General features: G+C 35.6%; 1 protein-coding gene across 2 annotated transcripts in view; it reads left to right on the top strand.

Annotated features, from left to right (window-relative positions):
- DCHS2 (dachsous cadherin-related 2) overlaps nt 1-15,275 on the top strand; it is a 255,471-nt gene that overhangs the window by 202,999 nt on the left and 37,197 nt on the right. For both annotated transcript variants that reach the window (XM_024246399.3, XM_054554600.2), the window contains one exon: nt 13,908-14,021. In XM_024246399.3, the coding sequence (XP_024102167.2) occupies nt 13,908-14,021 (114 nt within the window). The remainder of the gene's footprint in view (nt 1-13,907; nt 14,022-15,275) is intronic.

The following is a 15,275-nucleotide window of genomic DNA, read 5'->3' as shown; positions in this document are numbered from 1 at the left end:
GATTGAATCTGTAGGTTGCTTTTGATAGTATGGACATTTTAACAATAGTGATTCTTCAATCCATGAACATGGAATATCTTTTCCTTTTTTGTGAAGCCTCCTCAATTTCTTTCATCAATCTTTTATAGTTTTCATTGCAGAAGTCTTTCACTTCTTTGGTTAAGTTAATTCCTAGGTATTTTATTTGTAGCTATTGTAAATGATATTACTTTCTTGTTTCTTTTTCATATTGTTTGCTGCTGGCATGGCAATATGCCATGAATTTTTGTATGTTGATTTTGTATCCTGCAACTTCGCTGAATTTGTTTATCAGTTCTAATAGTTTTTTGGAGGAGTCTTTAGGTTTTTCCAAATATAAGATCATATCATCTGCAAACAAGAATAATTTGACTTTTTCCTTTCCAATTTGGATGTCCTTTATTTCTTTCTCTTGTCTGATTGCTCTGTTTTGCTGAGGTATGTTTCTTCTATACCCAGTTTGTTGAAGGTGTTTATCATGAAGGGATGTTGAATTTCATCAAATGCTTTTTCAGCATAAATTGAAATAATCATATGGTCCTTTATTTTGTTGACATGATGTATCACATCCATTGGTTTATGTAAGTTGAACCATCCTTGCATCCCTGGGATGAATCCCACTTGGTCATGATGAATGATCTTTTTAATGTGTTGTTGAATTGGTTTGCTTGTATTTTGTTGAGGATTTTTGCATCAGTGTTCATCAGAGATATGGCCTTTACTTTTCTCTTTTTTTGATGTCTCTTAGTCTGATTTTGGTATGAAGATAATAATGACCTGGTAGAATGAGTTTGGTAGTATTCACTCTTGCTCTATTTTTTGGAATAGTTTGAGTGTGATAGGTGTTAGTTCTTCTGTAAATGTTTGGTAAAATTCATCAGTAAAGTCATCAGGTCCTGGGATTTTCTTTGCTGGGAGACTTTTTATTACAGCTTTGATCTCATTACATATTATTGGTCTGTTCAGGCTTTGGATTTCTTTATAGTTCAATATCGGTAGGTTATACGTGTCTATGAATTTATCCATTTATTCTATGTTTTCTAATTTATTGGTGTATAATTGTTCATAGTAGCCACTAATGATCCTTCAAATTTTTGTAGTGTCTGTCGGAATGCCTTCTTTTTTACCTCTGATTTTATTTATTTAGGTCTTCTCCCTTTTCTTCTGAGTCTGGCTAAAGGTTTGTTGATTTTGTTTATCTTTTCAAAAAGCCAATTTTTTGTTTCATTGATCTTTGTATTGTTTTCTTCATTTAAGTTTCATTTATTTCTGTTCTGATCTTTGTTATTTCTTTTCTTCTACCAATTTTGAGTTTGTTTTGCTCTTGCTTTTTTAATTCTTTAAGATGCATTGTTAGATTGTTTATTTGACATTTTTCTACTTTTTTGATGTAGGCACTTACAGCTATAAACTTTACTCTTTGTACTGCTTTTGCTGAATCCCACAGGATTTTGTATTTTGTCTTTCCACTATCGTTTGTTTCAAGAAATGTTTAAATTTTCTTTTAAATTTTTCCATTGAATCACTGGTCATTCAGGAGTATATTGTTTAATTTTCATGTGTTTGTATAATTTCCAAAATACTTTTTGTTATTGATTTCTAGTTTTATTCCTTTGCAGTCAGAGAAGATACTTTATATAATTTTAATTATTGTCAATATTTTGTCAAGACTTGTTTTGCAGCCTAACATATGGTCTGTCCTTGAGAGTGATCCATGTGCTGAGGAGAAGAATGCGTATTCTCCATTCATTTCATTGGATGAAATGTTCTGTAAATATCTATTGGGTCCATTTGGTCTATGGTGCCTATTAAGTCCGCTATTTCTTTGTCGATTGTCTGTCTGGATGATCTATCCAATGCTGAAAGTGGAGTATTGAAGTCTTCAGCTATTATTGTACTAGGGTCAATCTCTCTTTAGGTCTAATAATATTTTCCTTATATATCTGGGTCCTCCAGTGGTGGGTGCATATATATTTACAAACATTATATCCTTTTGCTGAATCGATTCCTTTATCATTGCATAATGACCTTCCTTGTCTATATTTATAGTTTTTGTGTTGAAATCTATTGTATGTGATATAAATATAGCTACTTTTTCTCTTTTTTTGTTTCCATTTGCATGGAGTATCTTTTTCCAGCTCTTTATTTTCAGTCTGTGTGTCTCTTCATAGGTGAGGTGTGTTTCTAGTAGGCAAAAGACCATTGTGTCTTCTTCTTATATCCATTTAACCATACTATGTCTTTTGATTGGGGAGTTTACTCCAGTTACATTCAGTGTTATTATTGCTAAGTAAGGATTTACTCCTGCCATTTTGTTATTTGTTTTCTGATTGTCTTATGGTCTTCTCTTCCCTTTTTCTTATCTTCCTGACTTCCTTTTAGTGAAGGTGATTTTCTCTGATTGTGTATTTTAATTTCTAGCTTTTTTGTTTTCATTGTATATTTTTTGATTTGAGGTTACCATGTGGCTTGCAAATAATATCTCATAGCCTATTAATAAAACTGATGATAACTTGGCACCGAATGCATAAACAAACTATCAACCAAACAAAGAGAAAACTAATAAAGACTACACTTTAGGCAGGGTGCTGTGGCTCACACCTATAATCCCAGGATGTCAAGAGGCTGAGGCAGGTGGATCACTTGAGGCCAGGAGTTCATGACCAGCCTGGCCAGCATGATGAAACCCATCTCTACTTAAAGAAACAGAAAAATTAGCCAGGCATGGTGCACATACCTGTAATCTCAGCTACTTGGAAAGCAGATGTACAAGTATCACTTGAACCTGGGAGGCGGAGTTTGCAGTGAGTCAAGATCATACCACTGCACTCCAACCTGGGAGAGAGAGTAAGGCTCCTTATCAAAAATTTTTAAAGAAGACTATACTTAACTTTGTTCTCTCACTTTTCAACTTTTTGTCGTTTCTATTTATATCTTATTGTACTGTCTTGACTATGTCTTGAAAAGTTGTTGTAGTTATTATTTTTGGTTGGTTCATTGTTTAGTCTTTCTACTTACAACAAGAATAGCTTACACACCACAGTTACAGTGTTACAACATTCTGTGTTTTTCTGTGTACTATTACCAGTGAGTTTTGTACCTTAAGATGATTTCTTATTACTCATTAATGTCCTTTTCTTTCTGATTGAAATACTCCATGTAGGATTTCTTGTAGGACAGGTCTGGTGTTGATGAAATCCCTCAGCTTTTGTTTGTATGGAAAAGTCTTTATTTCTCCTTCATATTTGAATGATATTTTCACTGAGTATGGTATTCTAGGATAAAAGCTTATTTCTTCCAAAACTTTAAATATGTCATGCCACCCTCTCTTTTCCTGTAAGGTTTCCACTGAAAAATCTACTTTCGGATGTATTGGAGCTCCACTGCATGTTGTTTCTTTTCTTGGGCTGTTTTTCGAATCCTTTCTTTGTCCTTGACATTTGGGAGTTTATTAAATGCCTTGAGGTAGTCTTCTTTGGGTTAAAACTGCTTGGTGTTCTATAACCTTCTTATACTTATATATTGGTATCTTTCTCTAAGTTTGAGGAGTTCTCTGTTATCATCCCTTTGAATAAACTTTCTACTCTTACCTCTTTCTCTACTTTCCCTTTAAGGCCAGTAACTCTTAGATTTGCCCTTTTGAGGCTATTTTCTAAATCTTGTAGACGTGCTTTATTCTTTTTCATCCTTTTTTCTTTTGTCTCCTCTGTTTATTTTCAAATAGCCTGCCTTCAAGCTCACTAATTCTTTCTTCTGCTTGATCTGTTCTGTTGCTTAGAGACTGTAATGCATTCTTAAGTATGTCAGTTGCATTTTTCAACTCCAGAATTTCTGCTTGAATTTTTTCAATTATTTCAATCTCTTTGTTAAAGTTATCCAATAGAATTCAGAACTCCCTCTCTGTGTTATCTTAAAATTCTTTGAGTTTTTGCAAAACAGCTGTTTTGAATTCTCTGTCTGAAAGGTCACCTATCTCAGTTTCTCCAGGATTTGTCCCTGGTGCCTTATTTAGTTCATTTGGTGAGGTCATGTTTTCCTGGATGGTACTGATGCTTATGGATGTTCTTCAGTGTCTGCACATTGAAGAGTAGGTATTTATTATAGTCTTTGCCATCTAGGTTGTGTGCACCTCTTCTTCTTGGCAAGACTTTCCAGGTATTCGAAGTGACTTTGGTGTTGTGATCTAAGTTTTTGGTCACTGCAGTCATATCTGCATTAGGGGGTTCCTAATGCAGAGGCACCACCTTGGTGGTCCTGGATATAGCCCAGAATAATTATCTTGATTACCAGGCAGAGACTCTTGTTCTCTTCTCTTACTTCTTCCCAAACAAATTCTTTTGCTCTGTGCTGAGCTGCCTGAAGCTGTGGAAGGAGTGACCCAAGAAGCCCTGTGACCACCACCACTGAGACTGCACTGGGTCTTACCTGAAGCCAGCACAGCACTGGGTCCCATCGAAGGCCTATAGTAACCACTGCCTTGCTACCAGCTATGTTCACTCAAGGCCCCAGGGCTCTACAGTGGGTGTTGAAGCCAGCCAAGCTTGTGTCCTTTCCTTCATGGCAGTGAGTTCCCCTGAAGCCTAGGATACAGAGATGTCATCAGAAAGTCAGGACTCCTGACACATCTACCTGGTGCTCTATTCTACTGCAACTGAGCTGGCACCCAAGCCACAAGACAAAAGTCCTTCCTATTCTTCCCCCTCCTTTCTACAAGCATAAGAGTCTCTCTCATAGGGCCACCACCACTCCAGGCCCATGAGGAATAGTGTCTGGCTACTGCTAATGTTCACTCAAGGCCAAAGGAATCTTTAGTCAGCTTGTGATGAATATTGCCAGACCTGGAACTCTCCCTTCAAGGCAGTAGGCTCCCCTCTGCCTTGGGGCAGTTCAAGAAATGCTGTCCAAGAGCCAAGGTCTGGAATCAATGATCCTAAGAGTCCACTTGGTGCTCTGTCCCACTGTGGCTGAGCTGGAACCTAAACTGCAAGACAAAGTCCCCTTTCCCCTTCCCTCTCTTTTTCTCTAGCAGAAGGGGTCTCTCCCCATAGCCACCACATCTGGGAATATGCTGGGTCACACATGAAGCCAGCACATCTCTGAGTCTCACCCAGGGTTCATGGCGAATACTCCTGGCTACCAAGGAGTACTTCAGGGCCCAAGGGCTCTTTCATTAGCAGGTGGTGAATCTTGTCAGGACTAGGTATTTCCCTTCAAGACAGCAGGTTTCTTTCTGGCCCAGGGTGTGTCTAGAAATGTTGTCTGGGAGCTAGGGCTTGGGATGGGGGCCTCAGCACTCTGCCTAATGCCCTATCATACTATGGCTGAGCTGGTATCCAAGTTGCAAGACAAAGTCTTCTTTACTCTTCCCTCTCCTCTGCTCAAGTGGAAGGAAAGAGTCTGTCCTGGAGTTATAAGCTGTGCTGCCTGGGGTTAGGGGAGGGGTGGTGAAAGTACTCCCTTGGCCACCCCAGTTGGTGTCTCAGTAGGTCATGTGCTCCCCCAAGCCCACTGGCTTCAAGCCCCGCACAATTCCTTATCCAGGAATTGTGGTCCTTGTGGCCTAGACAAACTTTCCAGAGCTCTTTAGCCTGCAGTGGCAAGGCTTGCTGGAATTCAGGTTCCAACTGCTGAGATAGGAGATTCCCCTATCACCAGGGTTGGACTAAATGTTCCCTCCATGGGAGCTGGCTGAGTTCTGCCCAGTGTTGCTTTCTGCTGTGACAGGACAACACTGAGTTCCAATGCAGAGTCCCACAGTCACCATGCTCACCCTCTCCCAAGGGCACAGATTCTCTCTCTTCAGCACATGGCCACTGCCAGGAGATGGGGAAGGTGGGGGTGTATTCAATTCAAGACTGTCCCTACACTCCTCAGTGCCTCTTTTGGTGATATGAAGTAAAAACCAGGTACTGTGATTGCTCATCTGATTTTTGGTTCTTATGAAGGTCCTTTTTTATGTAGATAATTGTTCAATTTTGTTTTCCTGTTGGGAGGACAATCTGTGGAGACTTCTATTTTGCCATCTTGCTTAACCTCCTTATTAATATTTAAGTCAAAAATAGAATAAAACATTTGGTAGAAATAACGGGATTTTATTTTTGTTTTTAATTGGCATCTATTGTTTGTGGATGTCTGAAGTCTGATTTTAGATTATTTTGAGGATAAAAATGCTGTTTTCATGAAGAGCTGCTGCAATAATCATTGAATTATGGAAATACTGTAGTGTAGTTTTTATTATTTGGCAACTAAAAACATCTTAAAAGGCATTTCTTTAAGTGAAGTGTAACTGTACATTTTGGTAGATACATTTACCTTGTTTTTTGAGATAATTGGAAATGTTCTGGGTTATCTCAAAACCAAAGTTGAGAATTACTCACATAGAAAAATTGTGCAACCTTTCTTTCTGAACACATGCAGGCTCTGGATTCTAGCTTGATCTGGAGTTCCGGGAGCTGGAAAAGATAATGAGGATGGCTCCTGAAAATTCAGGGAATCTAAAGTCTGAGTGTCGACTTTGGGATAACAGCCCATACAAGAAATGGTTGGGAAGTGAGGGAAAATTGGCAGCACCAGGTCCACAGGCAAGATGTTGACTCTGATCCAACACTGAAGCAGCAGTGAAAATTCTCAAACTCATGTCTTAAATACAGTCTTCTGTAAATCACAAAATTAGAGATGTAGTTGGAACATCTAGGGATCATTTTAGCACCTGCCTTTCTCTAAGTTGCTAAGTGTGCATTTTTAAATAATTAAGTGCAAAAATTTATAATCACTTCTTTGAAAGTTGCCCATTAAAATCTATAATCCTATTAAAAACCTATTTCAGACTTAATCAATTGTGTTTACTTCTCATTGCATGCATTAACTTTATTTTGGTTTTTCTGCACATCTTTTTTTTTTTGCTAAAACTTATAAAAAAATAAGCAGTTTTCTGGCTTCTGTATTATTTCTTTAGGTGTTCACAAAAGCAAATAAGTTTAAGAATGTATACCATTTTCATTTTAAAGCATGATTTTCACCTATCCACAAATTTTGGAAAATTATTTCTTTTGAGCATACATTTTCCATGCTTTGTCTCACATCAGGAGTGATTTTTTTTAAAAGCCTTAGTAACGGTTCAGCCATTTTTAATGATAGGAAGGTGGTAGAAAAAAATCAATGCATTTCTTCTTTTCTTATTGTGTTAAAAACACATAACATAAAATTTACCATCTTGTTTATTTCTAAATCTACGACAGTGTTAACTGTGTGCACATTGTTACACAACAGATCTCTAGATATTTTTCATTTTGTAAAATTCAAATTGTGCCCACCGAGCTATTTTCTTCTGCCCCCTCCACCAACCCTTAGCAAATGTCATTCTACTTTCTGTTTCTAAGAGTCTATTTAAATACTTCATATAAGTGGAATCAGACAGTATTTGTTTTTGTAACTGGCTTATTTCACATAATGTCCTTAAGCTTTATCCATTTTGTAGCATATAACAGGATTTCATTTCCTTCTTTTTAAAGGCCAAATAATATTTCATTGAATGTATATACTACATTTTGGCTATCCATTCATTCATTGAGGGACATTTAGGTTGCTTTTCCCTCTCATTTATTACTTAAAAAAATGCTGCAAGGAACATGAGTATGCTGATATCCCTTTGAGATCCTGTTTTCAATTCTTGGGGATATATATCCTGAAGTGGAATTGCTGGATCATAAAGTAATTCTATTTTTAATTTTTTGAGGAACCTCTGTACTATGTTCCATAGTGGGCTGCACCATTTTACATTCCCAGCAACAGTGCACAAAGGTTCCAATTTCTCGATGTCGACATTTGTTATTTTCTGTTTTTTTTTTTAATTTTTAATATAAAATAAATGCCATCCTAATGGGTATAAGGTAATATCTTGTGGTTTTGATTTTTACTTCCCTGATATTTAATGATATTGACAGTTTGGATATCGTCTTTGGAGAAATGTTTGTTCAAGTCCTTTGTTCATTTTTAATCAAGTTATTTGTTTTTGTTCTCTTGTTTATTTGCAAGAGTTATTTATATACTATGGATATTAACCTCTCATCAGATATATGGCTTGCAACTATTTTCTCCTATTACATAAGTTCCCTTTTTAATCTGTTGATTGTTTCCTGTGCTGTGAAAGAGCTTTCAGTTTGATATACTCCTATTTGTCTATTTTTTTGCTTTTGTTGCCTATGCTTTTGTCTTATATCCAAAGAATGAATCATTGCTAAATTAAATATCATGAAGCTCTCCTCCTATATTATATTAACTTTAGAGTTTCAGCTCTTACATTTAAGTCTCTAATTCATTCTGAGTGGATCTTTGTAGATTGTATAAGAAAAGGGTCCAATTTTAGTATTTCGTATGTGGATATTCAGTTTTCCAACGCCATTTGTTGAAGATACTATTCATACCCTATTGTGTAACCTTGGCACCCTTATTGAAGTTCATTTGATCGTATACATGTGGGTTTATTTCTAGGCCTTATATTCTGTTCCATTAGTCTATATGTCTGTCTTCATTCCAGTATCATACATTTTGATTGGTGTAGCTTTGTAAAATATTTCGAAGTCAGTAAGTATGAGGCCTCTAGCTTTGTTTTACTTTCTCAAGATTATTTTGACTATTCAGGGTCCTTTGACATTCCATATTTATTTTAGGGTAGCTTATATGAACTCTACAAAAAATGACATTGGAGATTTGGTAGGGATTGAATTGAATCTGTAGATTCCTTTTGGTACTATGGTCACTTTAACAATATTGTCTTCCACTTCATAAACATGGAATGGTTTTCCGTTTATTTGTGACTTCTTTGGTTTCCTTCAGTAATGTTTTGAAATTTTCAACATATAAATAAACTTACCTCATTAAGTTTATTCTTAAGTATTTTATTCTGTTTGATGATGTTATAAATGGTATTGTTATTCTAATTTTCTTTTCAGATTGCTTATTGTTACTGGATAGAAACACAACTAATATTTGCATATTGATTTTGTATCCTGCAATTTTGCTGAATTTGTTTATTAGTTTTTCTTGTGGAATCTTTAGGGTTTTCCACATATAGGATTATGTTGTCTGCACAGATAATTTTACTTTGTTTTTCTTTTTAGTTTGCATGCTATTTTTTTTCTTCTTCTTCTTTCTCTTGTCTAATTGCTCATAGGACTTGTATAGTGTGTTAAATAGAAGTGGTAATAGTGGGCATTCTGGCTGGGCATAGTGGCTCACGCCTGTAATCTCAGCACTTTGGGAGGCTGAGGTGGGCGGATCACCTGAGTTCAGGAGTTCAAGACCAGCCTGGCCAACATGGTGAAACATTGTCTCCACAAAAATACAAAAATTAGCCGGGTATGATGGCGGGTGCCTGTAATCCTGACTACTCAGGAGGCTGAGGTGGGAGAATCACTTCAACCTTGGGGGCGGAGGTTGCAGTGAACTGAGATCATGCCATTGCACTCTAGCCTGGGTGACAGAGTAAGACTCCGTCTTAAAAAAAAAAAAAAAAGAAGTGAGCATTCTTGTCTTGTTCCTTATCTTAGCATAAATGTTTTCGGTTTTTCACTGTTGAGTGTTGTGTTAGCTGTGGGATTTTTATATGTGGCCTTCATTGTGTTGAAATAATTTCCTTCTATTCCTAGTTTGTTTTGAGTTTTTACCATGAAAACATGTGGAATTTTGTTATATGCTTTTTCTGCATCTACTGAGATGATCATGTAATTTTAATTTTTTTTCTGTTAATGTGGTGTATTGCATTAATTTGTTTTTGTATGTTGAACAATTCTTGCATCCCAGGGACAAACCCCACTTGGTCATGGTGTATACTCCTTTTAATGTGCTGTTGAATTATGCTTGCTAGTATTTTATTGATAAATTTTGCATATATATTTATCAGGGAGATTGGTCTGAAGAAAACTTTCTTTCTTTTTAGTATCTTTGTCTGACTTTGGAATGAGAATAATGCTGGCCTCATAATATGAGTTTCAAAGTATTCTCTCCTCTTCAATTTCTTGAAAGAGTTTAAGAAGAATTGACATTAATTCTTTAAATGTTTCTTAGAATTCTCCAGTGATGCCATCTGGTCCTGGAGTTTTCTTTGTTGAGAGGTTTTGATTATTGACTCAATCACCTTACTAATTACAGGTTTCTTGAGATTTTCTATTTATTCATGATTCAGTCTTGGTAGGTTATATATTTCCAGAAATTTATCCATTTCATCTAGGTTATCTAATTTGTTGCTGTATAATTGTTCAAATTAGTCTCTTATGATCCCTTTGGATTTCTGTGGCATTGGTTTTAATGTCTCCTCTTTAATTAAGGATTCATTTTTTTTTCTCTCTCTCTCTCTGTCTCTGTCTCATTAGTCTAGCTAAGGCTTTGCCAATTTTATTAACCTTTTCAAAAAATAACTTAGTTCCATTGTTTTTTTCTATTGTTTTTCTATAATTTCATTTATTTCTGCTTTAGTATTTATTATTTCCATCCTTCTACTAACTTTGGGTTAAGTTTGTTCTTTCTCTGGTTCCTTGTGTTGTAATGTTAGATTGTAAATTTGAGATCTTTCTTCTTTTTTAATGTAAGTGTTTACCACTATTAACTTTCCTCTTAGTATTACTATCATTGCATCCCATAACTTTTGGTATGTTTTGTTTCTGTTTTTATCTCAATATATTTTCTAAATTTTCTTTTGATTTCCTTTTGATGTATCAGTAGTTCAAGAATGTGTTGTTTAATTTCCATGTACTTGACAATTTACTAGTTTTCCTTTTGCTAATGATTTTGAGTTTCATTCCATGTGGTTGAATGGACTTTTTATTATTATATAATGTTCTTATTTACATCTTGTGACAGTTTTTAACTTAAAGCCAATTTTTCCTGATAAAAGTATGGCCACCCCTACGCTCTTTTGGATAGCATTTGTATGGAATATTTTTATGCTTTCATTTTCAGCTTATTTGTGTGTTCTTCTATGTAAAGTGAGTCTCTAATAGACAGCATATAGCTGGATCTTATTTTTCATTTATTTTCTTCTCGTTACCTTCCTTTGTGTTTTGTTAATTTTTTGTAGCAACATAACTTGATTTTTTTAATTTCCTTTTGTGTTTCTTCTATACATATTTTCTTTGTGGTTCCTATGGAGACTATATAAAATATCATATTAATAACAATTTACTTTATATTTCTAACAGCTCTAGCTCAATTACATACAAAAAACTCTGCTCCTTTACATCCCCAACACATTCTATATTATCAATGTTACAGATTACATCTTTTATATTTCATATCCATTAACCTAGTTAGTAGTTATATTTTTATTCTTTTATCTTTTAAATTCTATACCAGAATAAAAGTGATTTTTTCATCACTATTGCCATATTATATTTACCTTTACAAGTGCTGTATATATATTTTTTTGTTTTCATTTACTGTCTAGTGTCCTTTTGTTTCAACTTGAAGGACTCACTTTCTCATATCCTGTAATGCAGGTTTAATAGACCTGAAATCCCTCAATGTTTGTTTATCTAGGAAAGTCACCTCTCCTTCATTTATGAAGGACAGTTTTGGAAGACGTGGTATTCTTGGTTGGCAGTTTTCTTACTTTCAGCCCTTTGAGTACATCATCCTACTCCCTTCTGATCTCTATTGTCTCTGCTGAGAAATCCACTTAATCTTATGGGAGCTCCCTTGTTCAGGATGAGTCACTTTTTCTTTCTCTTTTTTTTTTATTAAGATTTTCTCTTTATCTTTGACATATACAGTTGGATTTTAATGTGTTCTCATGTAGACTTCTTTGGATTTATCCTATGTATAGTCCTTTAAGTATCATGAATATGGATGTCTATTTTTTTCCTCACATTTGTAATTCACAAATGTATGAAATTTAAGAGGCATAATTAATGTAGAGTTATAGAAAGCAGATCAGTGATTTACTGGGGCCAAAAGTGAGAGAAAACTGAAATGGGCATAAGAAAGCATTTTGAGGTGTTGAATATATTCTATGATCATGACACTGATCATAGAAAATATTCTATGCTTATGATACTGATTACACAGGTGTATATATTTTCAAGATTCATAGAACTGTATATTTAAAATATGTACAGATTATTGTATGTAAATTTCACATAAATGAAATTGATTAAGTAAAAAAATACTTTTACAAAACAAGGCAGGCAATCCTAGGAGAGTGACACATAGACAACTGGGAAAGATGAGCAGTAAAGGATATAAAATATTACAAGGACATCAAAGTACTAACTTGGGGACCAAATGAATCCATGGGACCCTTCCAGCTGCTGTAGATGACTTTTTCCCCAGAGCTTCCCATACAGATAGCTGCCCTACCCAGTTTGCCTTAAAGGCGCTTGGCATCTTCTCTTAGTATATCAGTCCCCTCAAGAACTTTGCATTTCTTCATTGCTTCCTGTCACATAAAGCGAGAATCTGTTCATCTACTTATTTTGGTAAATAAAGTTTTATTGAAACACAGCCACACTCACTTGGTTATGCATTGTCTGTGACTACTTTCATGCTACAATAGCAGATTTGAGTATTTGCAACAGGACTGTGTGACCTGTAAAGCCTAAAATAATTAATATCTGGCCCTTGACAGAAAAATTAATTAGCTGATTCTTGACATAAAGCCACACTTATCTCCCTGGCTCTCAAGCTCTCTCATTCTCTTGCCTACCTCTCTTACCCTTCGTCACACTGTATTTATACTTCCTATTTAAATTTATTCCCCACTCCTGCCTTATTTGGTTCTAGATCTAATTACAAGGATTGTCTTCTTGCCTCTATCAGTCCTTGCTAATTCTTCTTTCATGTTGGTATTTAGTCTGTTCCCATAACTTAAAATGACTTCCTTCTCTTTTGTCTTTCCAATTCCTATACCTAACTGAATTTCTGTTTCTCCCTTAAAGTTATCTCTTTGCCCCCGCTCTATCTGAATAAATCTTGAATTAATTCATGTCTTGCAGTTAAGTTGTTGGTTACTCTCTAGTTGGGTTGCTTTTAACTACAGCTAGATCGGAAGCTGGTTGAGGGAATATTCGTTTTCTTTATGCTCCCATAGCCTCCTTTCCCACTCCCACCTCCAGTGTTTTGGGGCAGTGTGTCAAATGTCTTTAATCTGTCCATGTCTTTCCATCTCCCATCCCACAGTCCTAGGTCATTGTCATCTGCTTGGACTTTTGCAGTATTATCTTAATTGGCCTCTCTGCTCCATTCTTACCCCTCTCTTCTCTGTTCTCACAGCACTTAGTATGATATTTTTAAAAAGTAAATCATATTTTACTCTACTCCTTAAAATGCTTCCATGACTTCCCTTTGCACTTACAATAAAATCTGACCCTTGCTTATCCTGCCATCTCCACCTTCTTCCTCTTCCGCTACTCGTTGTGCTTTACCCAACCAAGCCCTTTCCTAGCCCACAGCCTTTGTAGTGGTGGCTCTTTTTCCCAAAATCCTCTTCTTCCAGCTGTTTCTATGGCTTCTCATCCTTCACTGTCCCCAGACCTCTCTAAAGTCTAGTGCTTCCCCTGAAAAAGAAGTACCTTCTATCAAGTAACCTTATTTCTCTCTCTCTAGGAGCCTGGAACAATTGAAACTTTTCTATGATTATGTATGTTTTAATGGTTTATTGTCTGTCTCCTTACACAAGTTAATAACCACCATGAGGACAGAGATCTTTTCTATCTCGTTTGCTAGTATATCCCCAGTACCTAGCATGGAATCTGGCTCATTGAAGACAATAAGTTATTGTTGAATAAATGACCAAGTGAAAACATAGTAGGCAAATAATAAATAATCAGTATTTTCTCTTGTGTTTCCATGAAATTTTTTTATCCTAATGGAGTTCTTTTTTTACCTAATTTTTACAGGTACTTCTATTGTGACTGTAAAAGCTTTTGCTCCTGACTCAATTCAGGACAGCATGAAATATTCAATTTTTAGTGGAAATGAAGATGGAGTTCTTTCCCTGTGCTCTAAGTCAGGTAATCCTTCTCTACCCTATGCTAGCTTTATTTTCTGCTCCATTTAATGTTATTTCTGCAAAATTTGCAAAGTAGAAATTGTTAGAGCTAAATAATTTAAAAGGTAAGCAAGAAAGAATTTTTTACGCTAGCCTATGAAAAGTTATGGGAAATCAAGAACTATTTATTTATATTCACTAAGCATTATATTCTTAATATTTCCAAATTAGACAGTGTCTATCCTGCCCTTCAAACTTTTGAAGATAAATTAGCTTCCACTTACAATTTACCCATGTATTTGGGGAAATTGGAGATAGAGTAGTGAAATCATTGACACTGAGTCTGAATTCAAAATAAGAACACGTCTAGCTGTAAGGAATTTTCATCGGAGATTCTTGTAATTTGCTACTGAATGTCAACAACACAACAAAAAAAAGAACAGCTGAGAAGGTTTCTACACAGTGGTAAAGAAATTACTTCCAAATACAGCATGTATTAAACTTAGCTTCAGTAAGACCATTACTATTTTAAATGAATACCAATTGATTATTTCAAACATACTTTTTTTCACTAACAACTCTGTAGTAGATACACATCTACCGCTTTGTTGTCAAACTTCAAGAAGAATGTTTCTAATAATGTCTATGTTGCCATACAACCACCTTATTTAATCTATACTACATGCACCTGGGAAGAATTGAGAGAGGGTAATTCCTTAGGTAAATGTCCTATCATCCAGGATGGTGTTATGACTTTTTGGTCCACACAGCCTTTGGTCAGCAACCTTTCTGAGGTAGCCTGCTAGAAGTCTTCATCTCTTCGTCCCATTGTTGCATTAAAGGGTTGTATAGGAAATCTGTTCTCAAAAGGATCATCTGTGAACATCACCAAGTCTTAATTTTCTTGCAGTCCAGGTGTCTGAGGGTTCTGGGAAAGCAGCCCAGATTAAAATGCTTAGGAACAGAGAAGAGTAGCAGAGCTGGCATATTTTCCCAGGCTATCAAGACCCTCTGCCACCGCACTCCTAACATGGCCCAGACCCGGTCTTATTTCTTCTACAGTCCATCATTAAAATGCAGATAAAATCTTCCTAGGGTTAGTCCAAAGAGGTCATTCACAGGAACATCTTTATTTTTTGATTAGATAACTTATTTACATTGAGTTTTAAAATTTTATTGTGAAATATCTGCCAGACGGTATGTTGAAACATGTAAGACTGTTTAATGGACAATAGTAAAATAAAAACCCATATGCATGCCACCCATCTTTGGAAAT

This window comes from Pongo abelii, chromosome 3 (assembly GCF_028885655.2).
Source record: "Pongo abelii isolate AG06213 chromosome 3, NHGRI_mPonAbe1-v2.0_pri, whole genome shotgun sequence".
Lineage (NCBI taxonomy): Eukaryota > Metazoa > Chordata > Mammalia > Primates > Hominidae > Pongo > Pongo abelii.
The sequence above is the reverse complement of the archived record's forward strand: the minus strand, read 5'-3'. Positions and strand labels throughout refer to the sequence as shown.